Source organism: Taudactylus pleione, unplaced genomic scaffold, assembly GCF_031769625.1.
Source record: "Taudactylus pleione unplaced genomic scaffold, aTauple2 ptg000061l, whole genome shotgun sequence".
Classification (NCBI taxonomy): domain Eukaryota; kingdom Metazoa; phylum Chordata; class Amphibia; order Anura; family Myobatrachidae; genus Taudactylus; species Taudactylus pleione.
Genome location: NW_028284463.1, coordinates 921,673 through 941,482, shown reverse-complemented (window position 1 = coordinate 941,482; position 19,810 = coordinate 921,673). Strand labels below are relative to the sequence as shown.

The 19,810-nt window shown below is 46.3% G+C and overlaps 1 protein-coding gene across 1 annotated transcript; it reads right to left on the bottom strand.

Annotated features, from left to right (window-relative positions):
• Positions 1 to 3,941: 3,941 nt before the first annotated feature.
• Positions 3,942 to 6,912, bottom strand: LOC148534917 (E3 ubiquitin-protein ligase TRIM39-like). Its single transcript, XM_088464513.1, has one exon. It carries the CDS (start codon positions 6,674 to 6,676, stop codon positions 5,093 to 5,095), a length of 1,584 nt encoding a protein of 527 aa, XP_088320639.1. The 5' UTR covers positions 6,677 to 6,912; the 3' UTR covers positions 3,942 to 5,092.
• Between the last annotated feature and the right edge of the window lie 12,898 nt (positions 6,913 to 19,810).

Genomic DNA, 19,810 nt, shown 5'->3' with positions numbered 1-19,810 from the left:
CCCGCTAAAAGTGGAAGGGTGGGCATGTATGCCCTACTTGTCACAGCTTGCCCTCTGTACCCTACCTGTCACAGCCTGCCCTCTGTACCCTACCTGTCACAGCCTGCCCTCTGTACCCTACCTGTCACAGCCTGCCCCCTGTACCCTACCTGTCACAGCCTGTCCTCTGCTGCCGCAGGTCTGGCTCGAGGGATGTTCCAGCAGAGTGGTCACATGAATGTGCCATCCCATAGGGAAGCTGGCGCTGCCCACGGCTGAGGGAGTGGGAGCTCATGTAAATCTGTATGGAGGTGGGACAATAATTAATGTGTGTTTTATTACTTTCCTGTTACAGTCTGCCCTCTGACCCCTTCCTGTCACAGCCTGCCCTCTGACCCCTTCCTCTCTGCACCCTACCTGTCACAGCCTGCCCTCTGACCCCTTCCTCTCTGCACCCTACCTGTCACAGCCTGCCCTCTGACCCCTTCCTCTCTGCACCCTACCTGTCACAGCCTGCCCTCTGACCCCTTCCTCTCTGCACCCTACCTGTCACAGCCTGCCCTCTGACCCCTTCCTCTCTGCACCCTACCTGTCACAGCCTGCCCTCTGACCCCTTCCTCTCTGCACCCTACCTGTCACAGCCTGCCCTCTGACCCCTTCCTCTCTGCACCCTACCTGTCACAGCCCGCCCTCTGACCCCTTCCTCTCTGCACCCTACCTGTCACACCCTGCCCTCTGACCCCTTCCTCTCTGCACCCTACCTGTCACACCCTGCCCTCTGACCCCTTCCTCTCTGCACCCTGCCCTCTGACCCCTTCCTCTCTGCACCCTACCTGTCACAGTGATTCTTCTCAAGTGTACTCCACATAAAATAAATGTCATATAGCGCCTGATTCAGATGTGGACGCAATGCTGATAGTTACGCAGACTGAGAGATCGTTAGCCATTGCGCATGTGTGTACGTCCCACTGCACATGTGCAGCGACTGATTTTCGATTACAATTGCACAGAGAATTCCATCACAGAGTGAGTGACAGGTAGTCAGCGTTTGGGGGAGGTAACGGGGGGTGATTAGAAAAACCCAGGCGTGTCAGGATAGTTTACACACTGTTTTCTGGGCATCCATAAATTAGTCGCTGCATCCTTGCTCGCAGCAGGAGAGCCCTCTGCTTGTTGGAGACCCGCACAAGGTCAAACCTTACTCAGAAATTGCTAAATGCATCGCACGCTATGAGGCCTCAGGCTGTGTACAGCATCACAGTGGATAATTTATGCACGACCCTGCAACTGTGTTGAAACACACTGGCATTTCCCCGACCACCCCCCGTCACCACCCACAAACGCCACTTCCTGTCAATCACTCTGCCATGGATCTGCATAGTCACTGCGATCGCAGTCCTGATTGCAGCGGCCGGTTAGCGTACTGCAATGAATACGCATGCGCAGTACGCAACAATCAGCCGATTGCATGCCTATTAGCAACTATGATCCAAGCTGAAATCAGGCCCAAAGTATGTTTATTAATAACATTGCTGGGAGTTTTATCTCTGCCTGCAACTAATTCCAATCCTAAGGGAATTATATTACACCTGGTGATTGCTGGCTTACACTATACATAGACCGCATGTACAGTCAGGTACATAAATATTGGGACATTGACAGAATTTTCATATTTTGGCCTCTATTCACCACCACAATGGCTTTGAAATGAAACAAATAAGATGTGATTTAACTGCAGACTTTCAGATTTAATTTGAGGGTAATTACATCCAAATCAGGTGAACAGTGTAGGAATTACAACGGTTTCTATATGTGCCTCCCACTTTTTAAGGGGCCAAAAGTAATGGGACAAACTAAACAATCCTAAATCTAAACTTTCACTTTTTAATACTTTGTTGCAAATCCTTTGCAGGCAATTACAGCCTGAAGTCTGGAACGCATAGACATCATCAGATGCTGGGTTTCATCCCTGGTGATGCTCTGCCAGGCCTCTACTGCAAATGTCTTCAGTTCCTGCTTGTTCTTGGGGCATTTTCCCTTCAGTTTTGTCTTTTCATCAAGTGAAATACATGCTCAATCGGATTCAGGTCAGGGGATTGACTTGGCCATTGCATAACATTCCACTTTTTAGCCTTAAAAAACTCTTTGGTTGCTTTTGCAGTATGCTTCGGGTCATTGTCCATCTGCACTGTGAAGCGCCGTCCAATGAGTTCTGAAGCATTTGACTGACTATGAGTATATAATATTGCCCGAAACACTTCAGAATTCATTCTGCTGCTTTTGTCAGCAGTCACATCATCAATAAATACAAGGGAACAAGTTCCATTGGCAGCCATACATGCCCACGCCATGACACTACCATCACCATGCTTCAATGATGAGGTGGTATGTATTGGATCATGAGCAGTTCCTTTCCTTCTTCATACTCTTCTCTTCCCATCACTCTGGTACAAGTTGATATTTGTCTCATCTGTCCATAGGATGTTGTTCCAGAATTGTAATGGCTTTTTTAGATGTTGTTTGGCAAACTCTAATCTGGTCTTCCTGTTTTTGTGGCTCACTAATGGTTTACATCTTGTGGTGAACCCTCTATATTCACTCTTGTGAAGTCTTCTCTTGATTGTTGACTTTGACACATATACACCTACCTCCTGGAGAGTGTTCTTGATTTGGCCAACTGTTGTGAAGGGGTTTTTCTTCACCAGGGAAATAATTCTTCTGTCATCCACCACAGTTGTTTTCCGTGGTCTTCCGGGTCTTTTGGTGTTGCTGAGCTCTCTGGTGCGTTCTCTCTTTTTAAGAATGTTCCAAACAGTTGATTTGGCCACACAATGTTTTTGCTATCTCTCTGATGGGTTTGTTTTGATTTTTCAGCCTAATGATGGCTTGCTTCACTGATAGTGACAGCTCTTTGGATCTCATATTGAGAGTTGACAGCAACTGATTCCAAATGCAAATGTCACACCTAGAATCAACTCCAGACCTTTTACCTGCTTAATTGATAATGAAATAACGAGGGAATAGCCCACACCTGTCCATGAAATAGCTTTTGAGTTGATAGTCCCATTACTTTTGGCCCCTTAAAAAGTGGGAGGCACATATAGAAACCGTTGTAATTCCTACACCGTTCACCCGATTTGGATGTAAGTACCCTCAAATTAAATCTGAAAGTCTGCAGTTAAATCACATCTTGTTTGTTTCATTTCAAAGCCATTGTGGTGGTGAATAGAGGCCAAAATATGAAAATTCTGTCAATGTCCCAATATTTATGGACCTGACTGTACTAACATGACGGAGAGCCTTGGTTTTTTGCATCCATTACAACATCCGGGAAAGTACTATACTTGTAGAAACAGAGGGCCTGATTCAGAGCCGGACGCTCTTTCAGAGCGCTCACCCTGAATCAGTGCCCTCCCTCTCTTTTTTTAGAGCGGCCTCCTGGCCGCTCGCATAGCTGTGGTTGACCACAGAGCCAAAAGCACTCCCACTGACATCATTTGTGATGTCAGTGGGGCCGGCCCCAAGCGGTAGGCGTTCCCATGGGAGCGCCTCCGTCTGGGCAGCAACGCCCCTGGCACGCCCACCAAAGGGGGCGTGCTGTCACTCAACATCGACAGCACGCCCCCTTTGTAGCGAGACCCATAGCGAAGGCTTGCCCGTCGCTATGCGGGTCTCGTGCATGCGCATGATGGAGCCGGCTCCCTCGTGCACATGCGCACTTGGCCACCATCGACCCGCTTGCGAGCACACAGCGAGCGGGTCTGAATCAGGCCCAGAGAGATGACTTCTGTTGAGATCTATTTATATCGCTTCTTTACTTGCTTGCATATGAGCATAATCACCAGTTATTCAATAACGAAATGTGTATTTATAGATCGTGTGTTATCTATAAGATATGTTCATAACCAGTAAATTCACTGTGGCGCTCTTATCCTACAAGCAGATGAGAATGAGCAGAAGTATTTGGAAGTATACATCTTTATTCTGATATTTGTTAAAGTGATTACAAATAAACATTATAATATTGTGATTGGGCAGCGCTTTCTCATTTGGTTTCTAGACAATCTGGCTCCCAGTACAAACAGTCAAAATGCGCCCCCCCCACCCCATCCGATGGGTAATTTTAAAATGTATCATATCTTTCCGAGCCAAGCATAAGACAGTAACATGGGGCGTGGACCCACCACGAGAGGTGTGCAGGCAAAGGAAGGGACTACCTTATATGCCAGTTTTGCACCCTCACCCCCACAGATTGGCCACCACAGTAAAAAAGCACACACATTGCCCCCCAAAGGAAAAATAAAATACTGACATTGAAAGGAAAGCAAACACATTGTACTCCACAGGGAAAATAAACACACACTGGTCCCCACAGTACAAACAATAAAATACAATGGTCCCCACATTAAAAAAACAAACAAACAAACAAAAAAAAAAACACAAATGGCCCCACAATAAAAAACGACTAACCTGACCTGTGGGCCGCACAGCAGAGTAGAGCTCCCAGTCCCTCCCTCTTCCTCAGCAGAGGCTGCACTGTGCAGCCTGGATGGGGCCAGTGGGCGGCTGCATGACTTATGATGTCACACCGCACTTTGTCTTAGGTCATGGAATGGGCAGTGTACGAGTCATTTGGCACAGCCCAGCACTGCCAGACCCGAAAGGTAGGACGGGCAGTGATGCGCCCCCATTCCCCAGCTCTGGTGGTCAGTGCCAGCAGGGCTTGGAGCTCCCCACTTGATTGCATGGCTCGCCCACCCCAAGAAACGGCCCTGTCTGCGGATCAGGGGAACTCTGCACCCTAGTTTTCTTTGTGGTCTTTTCTAACTTACTCAAATCAAAACGTAGTTATAGAACAAACAAATCTCAATTCAACAACTCTGTGGTCTGTCCCTGATTATTGTCCCTGACACTGTCGCTGTTACTCTTTAAAAAATTAAAAAAAAAAAATCACCTTTATAGCTCGATACATTTTAGCAATATTTTGTGTACACTATATTTTGATTTATTTTAAGTTTAAGGATTCCAGAAACACAGTAACCAATCTATAAGCTCTCATTAATGGTGAATGCTATTCTTGTTTCTATTCTTGTGTGTGTTATGGTTGCAGCATTTATGTTATTATTGTGATGCAGGAATTGTCATACACACTGAAGGCAGCATGCAGGGGCTCAGTGAAGGTGGTGGAGAAGGTGTGTAAGTGTCTGATGGGGTCACACAGCTGATAGAAGGACAGACGCCCGGCCTCATAGTCCAGGTATATCCCCACTGTCTGCACACGAGAACCTGCTTGCCATTCTTTTACTTTTCTATGTATAGTGTTATGACTTATTCCAAGATGTTTCACACAGCACAGGCTCCATGACTTGTCATTATAACCAATGAATGCATTATTACCCTTTATCTTTCTCTCTATACTGTGAGCGGCCACCCCTATCAGCCATTTCTCTGCTTCACTCACATCCACTTCCCAGTAATGTTTCCCAGATGAGAAACTACAGGAGCTTATCACCTGCCGGACTATAAACCTCTCTGGTCCATCTGGTCTGTGCTGATAACGAGCAGTATAAGATACAGATCTGTGATTCTCTGATATAATAATGTGATTAGAGGCTGTCTCTATGTCCAGCAATATGTCTGATTTCTCCATCACTGAGAACTGTCTCTTTATATGTAGATTCATCAGATTATCAGACAAGTGTAAAAGTCCCCTGTGTAACATCTGTGAGATTATTCGCTCCTCCAGACATCCAGCAACTCTTACATCACTTATGACATCACAGCTCCTGTGACTGATGACATCATTTTCTGGTTCTTTCTTCAGGACAGCTAATGGATCAGTTATATTAGACCTCTCCTCAATGCTACTAATCTTCCTGGACAGCTCGTCCCTCTGTAGTTCCAGCTGTGTGATCAGATTAGAGACTGAGAGTGACATCTGCTCTTTCTGTCTGGAGATCTCACCCAGGACCTCTCTCTCCAGAGTGTCTAATTTCTTCCTGATGTCTCTAAACAGATCAGTGACTCTCTCAGTGACACCGGCAGCTTTTTCCTTCTCCTCTCTCCTGTGACCCTGTAGACGCTGCAGTCTCCTCTCAGTTTCGTCTCTATCAGACCTCAGGGTCTCAGTAACAGCTCCCAGTGTCTCTTTTTTCTTCTCAGAGGCCACATCTAGAAGCTCCACGTGGTGACCTCGGTGGTCTCCAGCCACCCAGCAGGATATACAGATAGCGGCTGAGTCCTCAGAGCAGTAATACTTCACCATCTCTCTGTGTATGGAGCATTTCCTGACCACAAAGGAAACAGTGGGATCAGTTATAACATGTTCAGCAGATTTATTGTGTTTGCTCAGGTGTTTGTCACAAAATGAAGCCTCACACAGCAGACATGATTTAGTAGCCGGGACAGGAGAGTCACAGTAAGTACAGAAGATCCGGGTCTCCTCCTGCTCTAGCTGATTACATAGGAACCTTTCCACAATGTTACTCAGCTTCCTGTTCTTCTCCAGTGCTGGGCGCTCCTGATACTCTGCTCTGCATTCCGGGCAGGAATAGCCCCCAGCCCCCTCCTGTGTTTCCAGCACACTCACAATACAGAACCGGCAGAAGTTGTGCCCACATCTCAGGGATACAGGGTCTATATAAGTGCTCAGGCAGATGGAGCAGCTCAGCTCGGCTTCCAGGTCTGCAGACGCCATTCTAGGAAACAGGAAGAAATCTCATTCAGATCAGTACAGAGGGAGGGGCTGAGCAGAGATATGTGATGAAAGTGATAGTCTGTCTGGGAATGTCTATGTGGGGAGAGAATAGAGCTATAACATGCTGCTTATGGGCCTATTAATAAAATAGAGATACTGTGGGGCCTGTTCATCATTATATAATTATCACTAGTGATAATTATGTTTTAAACTCGCTGCGAGTTTAAAAAACCTTTTGCAGGCATTCATCATTCCTCATTAACAAAAGTATCACTGCTGATATTGTGATACTCAGGGGTAAATTTACTAAGATTCGTGTTGGTCCCGATTTGCATTTTCGGGTGAAAAATTTACTTTTTTGCAAATCGGGAATTTACTATCATTAAAGTCGGGTGATTTCTTCATTGTATCAGCTTGAAATCGGGTGTTTTAATGCCGCAAATTCGTCTGTTTTGAGCAATAGAAATTAGTTCACCATCGGCTCTATTCGGAGGTACTTTTCTCTAATTTATGCCTAAATCGGGAATTTACCATTATTCATTTTGCTAAAGTCGCCCGTTTTTCACTCAAATCGGGCACTCAATAGAAGTTTTTAATGCACCACCTCCTAAACTGCGAGTTGTCATTCAACATAGGCAAATCAGTTTGATTTGTGTATGTTTCTGCATGGCAAGTGTGTTGTAAGGGTTAATTTTTGTAAAAAAATGACATGAGGTCCCCCCCAAAAGGCTAACCAGCCCCGGACTTGCCAGCCTGTCCTAGTTTTTAAAAATACGGGTAACAAAATGTGTAGGGTTCCTCCATAGTTTAAGAACCAGCACCAGGGACAGAGTTGGTTTTAAATATAGGGTGAAAAAAACTGCGTGTGGTTCTCCCTATATTTAAAACCAGCTCCGGACCCTGTCTAGCGGGGGGCTGATGCCACAGCCAGGGGTGCCCTTTCACCGAGCCCCCCAGCCGCAGCATCAGCCCTGACCACTAGTCAGCCCAGACCAGGGATCCCTGGGGAGTTGGGGACACCTCCAATAAAGGGGTCCCCCACTCAAGGGCAGCCTTGGCCTGGGCTGATATCCTGGGGCTATCCCCGCCACCCCTGGGCTGTGGATAGCAGGTTTATTGTTTAGGTGAAGTGTAAAAAATTTAATAAACAGCATTGTCTTTACAGTAGAACTGCAGGTCACAGCAAGCCTCCCCCGCATGCTGGTACTTGTAGAACCACAAGTACCAGAAATTATAAAAAAAAACACACGACACACATTGTGAAAATAAAGATTTATTACATCCATACACACTCACACATGCTCACCTGTTCCCAGATGTTCACGTCCCCTTCTCAACATAAAGTATCCAGTCGAAGTACCTGTAAAATAAGATCCAATACTCACCCTTTTGTCCCACGATGTTCTCCGCAGAAGTCCATTAAGGGCCCCGGACACACTGTAATAACACGCTACTACATGTTGTTACAGTACGCTAATGGCAGCTCATGGGAATGAGCGGTCATTAGTCCCGGGCCGCGAGCCAATCTGCGGCGGCTTAACATTAGCGGCCACTCATTGGCTGGGTCCTGTCAAAACCGGGATCTTGGTAAATTCCCGATTTTCTGGGTGAAAAAAAACGGTCATTTTTGATCGATCCAGTCCAAATTGAAAAACGGGACAAATCGGGACCAGCTAGGGTGTGTTTTTATTAACTGAACTCGGCTCTTGGATTGCAGTTAAACTGGTCGAAATGACAAGAATTTAGCTGTTTTTAAAAAAAATTTGTTATCGATTTACAAGTGATCTAAACCATACTTACCTACTTTTGAACCTAATTTCAGGGAGATTATAGTCAGCCGTAGTATGTGCTGTATGAGGGGGGGGGGGTGCCATGCTCTGCCCAAAGGGCGTGTCTAGCTTCACTCTGTATCCTTGTTTAAGGCTTAAAGCGAACAGGGTATTGATGAAAATAAATATATATTTCTTCTTCAGGGTCCATAGGCTCCACAGGAAGACCTTGGGGGTGAAAGTGATGGAACTGAATCCGGGCACCACGCAGTTAAAAGCTTTCAGCTCCCAGGATGCATTGGTCCACTCTCCCTATACCCCGCCCCCGAGCCAAAGGCACTTCAGTTTCATTGGTGCCTGGCCGGAGTCGGGTCACCATTACACTTATTATTTTCATGATTTCATTTAGTTTTTTTACCGCATTTTCCGTTTAGTGCATCCCGCTCTAAGTATTTGGGAGGTTTGTCACATACAGTTGTTCGTTGCTTACCCAAGCATAAGACAGGACCAGTATACTGCATTCCTACTAGTATCCCACATATACAGTGGTTGTATTATACCCAGTGCCATATTCGGCGGAATTCAATTGATTACGCGGTCCGGATCTCCTGTCTAAAGTGACAGGAGATAACGGGCCGATATTCAATTGTTGCCGTTCTTCGCGCTGATCGCGCCCATAGAGGTCAGGTTTAGCCGACCAAAGTGCTGGGCGCGATCGCGAAAAGTGATGTTTGAGCGCCCAAACATGTCACTTTTCGCACATTTCAGCTCTCACCCCCCTGGGGCTGCGAGCTGAAATGTAGCGCTGGCAGCTGATCGCGCCCAACAGGAGCAAGAATTGAATAGCTCCGTCGGGCGCGATGGGACTGGAATCAATTGAATTACGCCCATTGTGTGCTATATTACTCTGCCGCTATATCTAGCAAAGGCAAGAGTAACAATAGGCATCTGCCCCCATGCTGCTATCATGCAAGTTATGTGCTGCAGGCTTAAGTTAAGAGGATTTGATACAAGATAGGCTATGTAGTAAGTGGTATACACCACCTGGCCCATCAGACAGAGCCGGTACTAGAGCCCCTTTGGGCTTCATTTTCTCAGGTACTGGCAACTATTGCGGACTGCCTAGCAGATCCAGCTGTAATTCCCCCTATGGGGTTATCGCAGCAGGCAGTAATGCCCCCTTTGGGGTTGCCATAACAGGTTCAGTTGATACAAGTACCCCGTGTACCTCCACCATGGGTAGACGTATTCTCTAACTCAGTACAGTCTGGTGGCTTCATCTCATGCCTTTCAAACCATGTTGCAAGGTGAGAAGCCCCTACCCAGTAACCTCTTTAAGCGTCCTGTGGTATCATCATAGTCCACGCAACCCTTAGATTCGCAGGTATCATCCGAGGGGGCAGAAGATGATAATCTCTCTAACAGTGACTCCCCTCGGGGAGGAGGATGAAAGTCGGTCAAAAATAATATTCCTGCCTTGGTGCGAGTTGTCAGATCCATCTTCTTAATAGAAGATGACGAGCCAGTCCCTAAATCCAAGCACCCTCTGTTTAAACGACAGAAGGTGACTTTAGCAGAATTCCCCCTATTGGATCGACTAGCTGAACACAGGGCTGCAGCACTGGCAATCACCAGTCTCAACCACAAAAACGTCTAACCTCATGTTACCCTTTTTCTGTGGCTCATTGTGCAAAATGAGAAACACCCCCTGTGGTGGATTCCCATGTTACACGTTTAATTAAAAGCACTACATTGCCTATTCCCACAATTACTTCCTTGAACTACAGTTAGAAAGGTGGAAGTTTGCCTGAAATCTATATACTCTCTTAAGGGACTGTTGCCCATCCACCCTGGCTATCGCAGAGCTGGGCTGATGCACTTGAAGACTCTTTTTCCCTTAGAAGCTTCTAGGGATCAGATGTCTTTTGTTGCTCACATTCGAGATGCAGCTTCCTATATTGGAGAAGCAACATTGGATGCCAGTCTCCTAACCTCCAGAGTTTCGGCCCGCCCTACCCTGTGGCTGCACTCATGGTAGGTAGATGCGGAAAGACCTTGAAGAATTACCCTATAATGGGGAGATCTTGATTGTAACCATGTTGGCAGCATCAAAAATTGCATTTCTGCCTTCAGGTTCTTCTACTACAAGGCCATGGACCACGTCTTTTAAGTCCTTTCATCCTCAAGGAAAGCCTAAAGGCCAGTCCATTCCTAGGTAGTCGGCCTCCACGAGGGCCGCCAAACCCAGAACCAAGCAGACCTGGAACACCAGATGCCCTACTTCTAAACTTGAGGATAACCCTCAGCCTGATGGGACGGGCCTCCATCTGGGGGATCCCAGAGTGGGAGACCGACTTCTTCAGTTCGCCCAGTGCTGGTGTCAAACAACCACGGATTCTGGGGTAAGAGAAGTGGTCTCTCATGGGTACACCCTCTCATTTCTCAGAAGGCCTCCCAACCAATTTTTTTTTTTTGTGTGCATGTTAGCCACACCTGTCATCGGCGTAGGTGCGCAGGGGTGCTGTGCTGCTGTCTGTCTGTCAAGGGGCTACTGCCTCTTTCAGGGGTTCACCCACAGTGTAAAAAAATCAAACACATTTTTTTGTGTGTGCGTGTTAGCCTTCCATACCATCAGTGAAAAAAAAATGTGTGTACACCACCAGTGTGAAAAAAACTATTTTTTGGTTGTGTGCGTTAGTGACAATTGAGCTGCACTATAATTGCTTGGTGACACTGCTGTAAGACTGCAGTGAGTATGGAGGACAGTCACATGACCGGAGAGCAGGATCCACATACCAGTCTTGTAGCTGCCGGCAGCAGTCCTGATGATGATGCAAGGCCGTCAATGTCGTCTATGAAGGCCGATGCACCAGGGCTTAAGTCAAGCCATGTAAGAAAATCAACTTTTACCCTGATAAAGAAAAAAAAAAAAGCTAAAGCCAAGTCAGCTTTAGAGAAACAAAAAATTGCCAATATGTCATTCACGACACGAAGTGGCAAGGAAAGGATAAGGCATTGGCCTGTATTTATGATGACTGATGGTTCTTCTAATGATAATTTTACGCCCCTCTGCTTGTAGGAGAGGTACAAAAAAATTTAAATTGTTAAGACGAGTAAGACACCGGAATCAACTGTGTGCTCGGAAAAATCACAAATCTCCGAGGAGAGTCCAAGTGTGTCTGCAGTTGCCATGTGTGAGCCTGACATTTCTAATACTGTACTTGAAGAGGATCCTCCTTCCACCATTTGTGTGCCTTCTGACATAGAAATTGAGGATGCTTCTGTGGAATTGCACAAGGAGAATGAAGAGGATATTTATTTAGGGGATAGTTGGTGATAACAACAAGGATGATGAGGATGTTGATGAGGATGTTGATGCCGAGGATGTTTGTGTAAAGACTGTAAATCAGGCAACAGTTGTTGCCCATGGTGGGAAAAATCCCAATGTTGCCATGCCTGGGCAAAGGACCAAAAAATCCACTTCCATTGTGTGGAATTATTTCCACCCAAATCCGAACAACCTTTGCCAAGTCATTTGTAACCATTGCCAAGTAACAGTGAGCAAAGGTAAGGACCTTAACCATCTTGGAACCTCCTCCCTGTTACGTCACTTGCAGCGCATTCATCAAATTCGAAACGGTATTTCAAATTCTAAAACTTTGAGAACAAAAAAAACAAACAACAATCAGTCCAGTGTCACCTAGTGTGCTCCCTTCTATCTGGATCCAAGCGCCTGCAATCTCCACCACCAACACCTGATTCATCATTAACATTCTCATTTGTGATTGGAAGTAGTCCTGCATCCAATTTCATAAGCATGACTGACTGGTCTCCTATCCGTGATTCCTCAGAAGGATCCTTGAGTGCTACGCCTGTTGCTGCTGCTGGGGGTTGATCTTCATCCCAGAAAGGGACCAAAAAGACTACTACTAGTAGTAATTTTAAAAAACAATTGACTATTAAACAGTCCTTTGATAGAGGAAGTAAGTATAACAGCTGTCACCCAGTTTCACAGCCGATCACTGACGCCATGATGGCTGTGCTAGTATTAGATGGTGAAATAATAGTAAATCAGGATGATAGTGTGGAGGAAGTGCAAAAGGAGGATGAGGGGAAAATTTGTGTCCTATCTGACGCTAATGAGGATGTTGATGATGAGGATGTGGTTGCGTAAAGCTGCCACCAGTGGCAGCAGTTCTTGCTCATGATAAAAAGAAAGCCAGAAAAGCCACGTCTTGGGTGTGGAATTATTTTAATCTAAATTCTGACAACAGTTGTGAAGGCATCTGTTCCATTTGTAAAGCCAAAGTTAGCAGAGGAAGGGACGTTAACCATCAAAGCACCTCCTCCCTGTTACGTCATTTGCAGCGAGTTCATGCAATTTGTTTAACAAAATTATAATAATTTGTAAATTAATAACAAGTAGTGCAGTATCAGCTACCAGCAGTTTGGACCAGCACATGCAATCTCCACCACCAACACCCTCATCATCAACCTCCTCCTTAATAATTGAAGGTAGTCCTTCCAAAAAATGTTTTGTGGGGGCCCAAACAAACCAAGGAGTTCAGCCACGAAAGTGTCAGTCCTAGTGGCTAAAGTGCTTGGTTTGTTAAACTGTGCATGTTCTTTATAATATCCCACATAAGAGTGGGTGGGAGGGACAATTCCATCTTGCACCTCTTTTCTTTACATTTTGCACAATTTGGGGCATTACCGACTGACATTATTATAGTTTATTAAACTGCCATCCTGTCTGCCACTGCTGTGTGGCAATGTTTCATAGATGTCCTATATTTTTTTAAACTGCCGTGCGTTTGTGCCGCTGCTCTGTTGCCTACTTTAGCCAGCCAGCTCGCTGCAGCCTATATTGGTGAAAAATAGTGAAATCAATATTGTGAGCTGTGAGATGGTTAAAAATGCATGGAAATGTCTAACAATTATTGTTATTAAGGTTAATAATACTGTAGTAACAAAAACAGGCCCAAATTATGTGGTTTTATCTGTTTATATAATTTTTTGAAAAAAATACAGATCCAAAACCAAAACCGAAAGACAAAACTCCAAGGAAAAAGATCCAAAACCAGATCCAGATCCAAAACCACAGGAGATCCAGATCCAAAACCAAAACACGGGGGTCGGCGCACATCTCTAGTTTTTTTTATCCTCTATGATGCATATTAAGCAATGGGTACATGTATTAAATACCATTAAAAACCACTGGTTTTTGCATTTTTATTTCCTCAGCTGCTGCACCAAGAAGGAAGACTCGTGGTAAAAGGCAGCGGTCTCAAACAGACGCTGGTGAATACAAAAACTTAAAAAAACGTAAAACAACATTAAAACCATGCCCATGGAGAAGCAGGCCACTGTAATATAACTATAATGTCACATAACATTACGTCCAATACCATTGTGACATTTTAAGGACTACAACCATTACATAATGTAATTATGCCACAAACATATTAGTTTTTTTTATAGTGTCAAACTTAAAACACACTGATATGTAAATTAGAAATAAGAAAAAGTACATTAAAAACCATGCTTGCATTGTGGTGTGTCACAACCGGCACAGGAACTACCTCTGATGAGGTTAAGAACCGGGGGGTTTTAGGATAGGGGTATGGATATGATGGGGGTGACAGACTAAGGGGCTGATTCAGACCTGCTCACAAGCGCACAGCATTCGCAAGCAGGTTGATGGTCCCCCTCTGCGCATGCGCCGCCTCCGGCTTGCGCATGCGCGAGATCTGTCCAGCGACGGCAGCTCCGTCGCTACGGTTCTTGCTACAAGACGGGGCGGCTGTCGATGTTGATTGACAGCTCGCCCCATTTTGTAGGCGGGGAGGGAGGGTGGCTGCACAAATGCAGGTGTTCCCTTAGGAACACCTGGCATTTTTGGGCAGCCCTACTGACATCACTCGTGATGTCAGTAGTGGACTTTCTGCTCTATTAGAGCAGGGAGTTCACTCAGGCTTATGAGAGCTGAGTACCACAGGGTCTTCTCGCAAGCCCGATGGTCACAATAATTGCGACAGGCTCCAGGCCGCTTGCAAAAGCTGTGGGTGGTCACCCACAGCTTATCGAGTGGCCTGAAAAAAAAAAAAAATCCGCCCTGATTCAGAGCGAGCGCTCACCAGCAGCGAGCGGCTCTGAATCAGGCCCTAAGTTTTCCAATTGCAGTCAAACCCAGGTTTGGCGAGACCTGCCTAGAGGCGCGAAGTCTAACCCACTTGGTGGTTTTCTCCAGTGACCCCTCCAATTGGGATATGGTTTTCGCCGCACCAAGTGAGCAGGTCGCGGCCCTCTGGACAGGTACTTGGAAGAGACAGAAGACTAGGAATATTATACTGAAAACAACTACACTGGGAGTAGCACAAAGGAATGGCCTGAACTGAGAGACAGAACTGAGGGCCTGATTCAGACCCGGTCGCAAGCGCTGAGCGCTCGCAACTGGGTCGATGGTGGCCCAGACCGCATGCGCACGACAGAGCCGGCTCCGGTGTGCGCATGCGCGAGACCCGGATAGCGACGGGCAAACCGTCACTCCGGGTCTTGTACCAAAGGGGGCGTGCTGTCGATGTTGAGTGACAGCACGCCCCCTTTGGTGGGTGGGCCGGGGGGGTGGCTGCCCAAATGGAGGCATTCCCATGTGAACACATGTGATGTCAGTGGAGAGATTCTGGCTGTTAGAGCCGAAATCTCTCTGGGGCTTGCGGCGATGAGACCCTACCACAAGGGTCTCGTCACAAGCCCGATGGTCGCGATGGTCTTGACCATCGCGACCATCTTCCTGGCCGCTCGCTATAGCTGTGGTCACCCACAGCTATGCGAGCGCCCAGGAGGCCGTTTAAAAAAAAAAAAAAAAAGACCGGCCTTGATTCAGAGCGAGCGCTCTGTCAGAGCGTCTGGCTCTGAATCAGGGCCTGAGTACACTGGGGTGCTGTGAAGACATACAGAATGTGCAGGGATGAACGGAATACTTGAACACTGGAGATAAGTAAATACTGGTGATGACCTTAAGAAATCTTGAACACTGGTGACGAACTTGAGAATGCTTGAACACTGGTGACGAACTTGAGAATGCTCGAACACTGGTGACGAACTTGAGAATGCTTGAACACTGGTGACGAACTTGAGAATGCTCGAACACTGGTGACGAACTTGAGAATGCTCGAACACTGGTGACGAACTTGAGAATGCTCGAACACTGGTGACGAACTTGAGAATGCTCGCACACTGGTGACGAACTTGAGAATGCTCGCACACTGGTGACGAACTTGAGAATGCTTCAACACTGGTGACGAACTTGAGAATGCTTCAACACTGGTGATGAACTTGAGAATGCTTCAACACTGGTGATGAACTTGAGAATGCTTCAACACTGGTGATGAACTTGAGAATGCTTCAACACTGGTGATGAACTTGAGAATGCTTCAACACTGGTGATGAACTTGAGAATGCTTCAACACTGGTGATGAACTTGAGAATGCTTCAACACTGGTGATGAACTTGAGAATGCTTCAACACTGGTGATGAACTTGAGAATGCTTCAACACTAGTGAAGGTAGTAAAGGTAGTACAAAACACAGGAACTTAATACACTAAGGTGAGACTAGAGACACATAGGATGGATAGTATGGAACACGGGGACTGGATACACAGAAGTCACAGAAAGAACACAGGAAGCCGGGAACACCGAGTAAGTAATACAGCCACTGGAATAGGATATGGTTGTCACAGGGAATAACTGCAGTATGTGCAGTCATACAGCTATGTTGAACAGCAATTTCAAGTCCGACCGGACCCCAGGGAGAATCCTCAGCCATAACCCACCACTACCACTGGCGTCTAAACGCCTCAGAGCCTAAAGACACCAGTTCAGCGGTGAGTAAAGGCCGATCCCAGGCCGGATCCTGACATGGTGTTTAAATAATTGAATGAAGTCCCTACTAAATGGACCTGTGTTGAAGCATGGTTATCTGTAACATTTTAGGTGGTCTAAATTACTAGTAACAGTATTTTTGTTACCAATATTTTTTGCTTTTCGGGTCCTTCTTGTGTTCGTTTGCCTCACCCACTTGCGCGACCACCAGCACCTGTGGTTCTGGCCACACCTGTTGGCCTGGTGGCGTATTATGATCATGAGGATAAGGACACAATTATCCTCACTCCAATCATGCCACCAGTCCCCAGCACAATGACCCAGCAGCAGCAACCAGCACAGGCCACGCCTCAAGCCACCAGCCCAAGTGTGGAAGAACTTGCGCTTCCGGAATGCACAGTTGGCGTTCACAGATAGGCAAACATGCCAAATAGATGTTATTGCACATCAACCACGCAAGTTAAACCACACCACCACAGTGGCCAAGGGGACCCGCACCCAGATGCCCACTGAGATGAATCTGCGCATGTTTGAAATAACACAGGACGGGAGCAAACACAGGCCCTTATCAGCCTTCAAAAGGAAGCTGGTGTCCCAAAGGGCCTTAAGAGATGCTCCATCCACCTCAACGGTGAACTCACAAACCACCAGCCCCCAAACTACATCACCAGTCACTCCCCATAGGCGCAGTGTACGCACCCGAGGACGTGTGCCTAAAGGGACAGGTAGGCAGTGCCACCACTAAGTAAAAATTGTTACTGTAGATTTTGTGTTTAGGTTGGTTTTTTTTTCAAAAAAACCCCAGTAAGCTGTTTAAAAAAAAAAGTCTCTTTATATTTTTAAACTATGTTAATTGTTTTTACAGTTTTATAAATTAGTTTTTATAGTGAACATGTGGTGGGTACACTATTTAGGGAGTACATTGTGGATAATATGTTTTTTACACTTATATGTAGGTACACTATTTAGGGGTTTTAAATAATTAAAGAAAATAGGCTTTTACATTTAGCTATGTATTTAAATAGTTGCATTATTGTAAAAGGACTTTTAGGAGTAAATTTACTAAAGTGAGAGTTTTTAGAAGTGAGTTTTAGAAGTGATGTTGCCATAGCAACCAATCAGATTCTACTTAACATTTAGCTATCACCTTCTAGAAGATAATAGCTAGAATCTGATTGGTTGCTATGGGCAACATCACTTCTATAACTCACTTCTAAAAATTATCACTTTAGTAAATTTACCCCCTACAGTGTTGTTTTATTTTTCAGGAAAATGTCACATTGTACTCGCCTATCTGAACCTGGTCTATTGTTTGGCGAGATTTTGGTAAGGTTTTGGGTGCGAGTTTAGAACTCGCACCCTATTACATTAGGTGAGTTGTATCTGGCAAAACATCTGGATGCGGGTTTTGCCATTGCGAGCTGCGGGAATGCAAGGAATATGTGAGTTTGTATGTTCTCACACCCTATTACATTGGGTTAGTTCTAAAAATGTTAGCGTATAGCACTATACTTGCACATTTTCAAAACTCAATTACCTTTACCCTCAAGTATCAGTCATTTAAGTGTATTTGGATGTAGAGCATGTTCAAAGAGGAGTGCACTACTGCATAGATTACATCTTACAGTCTCTCCAGCAGGGGCGTATCTAGAATAGTGCAGGGTATGCGGAGAACATGGGCCCCGCACCGCACACCCTGCACCAGAGCCGGATTTAGACCTCATGGGGCCCTAGGCAAAAAAAATGGTTTGGGGCCACCCTCCCTCAAAAAATCCATGGCACTATATTTTCATTCCTGATTCATGCCCCTGTGCAGCACCCTTAAGAAATGATCCGCCGCGGCCTTGAAACGTCGGCTATGTATGTACAATGTATAGATTTTTTATTTATATCCGTGGAGTGCTGCCTGTTTCTTTCCATGGAGTTTCATTTTTCTCCACTGTTTGGAACCTGTATTACCATCATTACTAAGGGGTTGCTAATAGACTCAGTGACAGCCCACCCTAACCTCTGTTCAGAACTTGACGGAGGCCTGGCCCCCTCACAGCACCACATACTGTCCCCTCACAGCACCACGTACTTCCCCCTCACAGCACCACCTACTGCCCCCTCACAGCACCACCTACTGCCCCCTCACAGCATCACATACTCTCCCCTCATAGCATCACATACTCTCCCCTCACAGCATCACATACTTTCCCCTCACAGCATCACATACTCTTCCCTCACAGCACCACCTACTGCCCCCTCACAGAACCACCTACTGCCCCCTCACAGAACCACCTACTGCCCCCTTCACTTCCTGTTTCACAGCACCACTCTTCCCACCCCTCTCAACACAGACGCCCCCACCACCCCTCACAGCACCGACCCCTTGCCCCTCTTAGCACAAGCCTCACTTCCCTCTCAGCACAGGCCCCTCTCCCTTCACAGCACAGACCCCACTACCCTCACAGCATAAACCTGCTCCTCTCACAGCACAGACCTCTCTCAGCATAGGCCCCTCTCCCCTCACAGCACAGACCCCTCTCTCCCCTCACAGCACAGACCCCTCTCTCCCCTCACAGCACAGACCCCTCTCTCCCCTCTCAGCATAGACCCCTCAAAGCATAAACCCCCCTCTCACAGCTCAGCGCCTTTCTCCAGCAAACTTCGCTGCCGGGGATTAGTGTATTTGCGCCACGGACCGGCATAGCTCTTCTTTGAGTGGCTCCAGCCTCCTGAACAGCGGCACAGTGTCGTGGAATTAGCAAGTGGTGGGCCCAGGTGCAAAAATATGCATTTCCCCCCATCCCCTCCATAGAAAAATAAATAAATAAAAAATAAGAGTAAGGGTCCCTCAGGTTTCTGCTCTTTCTATCTCCACATAGTAACAGTAGAAACCTGAGTGGATGCTGTCATTTTGCATCCTGAGATAAAATGAAATATCCTCCATAGGCTTCATTGCCACAGTGCTTCCTAGTGCCCAAATGATCTATGAAAATATATAATTATCTGGTCTTTATAACACCTCTCTATATACTACACCCACCCACTGATATACATCTCGCCAATCTATCAATGCTTTATATAGTACCTCTTACTCACTACTACTACTACTTATTCGCAGATAGAAGCTCCTCTCTCTTATCTATATGTTTTGTATTGATACCCCCACCTATATATTCTGTATTGTGTTCCCAAACCCCTCAACTATACATCTTGTATTGTCCATTCCCCCTCTGAATGGCCTAATGTACCCCTCTGAATGGTATTAATGTACCCCCCCCCTGTATTGATAGTAATGTGCTCCTCTGTATTCCCAGTAGTGTGCTTCCAGCAGTGTACTCATCCCTGTGTTCCCACTTCCCAGCAGTGTGCCCACCCCTCGGTATTTCCAGCAGTGTGCCCACCCCTCGGTATTTCCAGCAGTGTGCCCACCCCTCGGTATTTCCAGTATTCCCCTCCACCCCTTGTGTACCCAGCAGAGTGCCTCCCCCT

Coding starts and splice junctions, on each gene's coding strand:
- LOC148534917 (XM_088464513.1), bottom strand. CDS start 6,676: ATGGCGTCTGCAGACCTGGAAGCCGAGCTGAGCTGCTCCATCTGCCTG.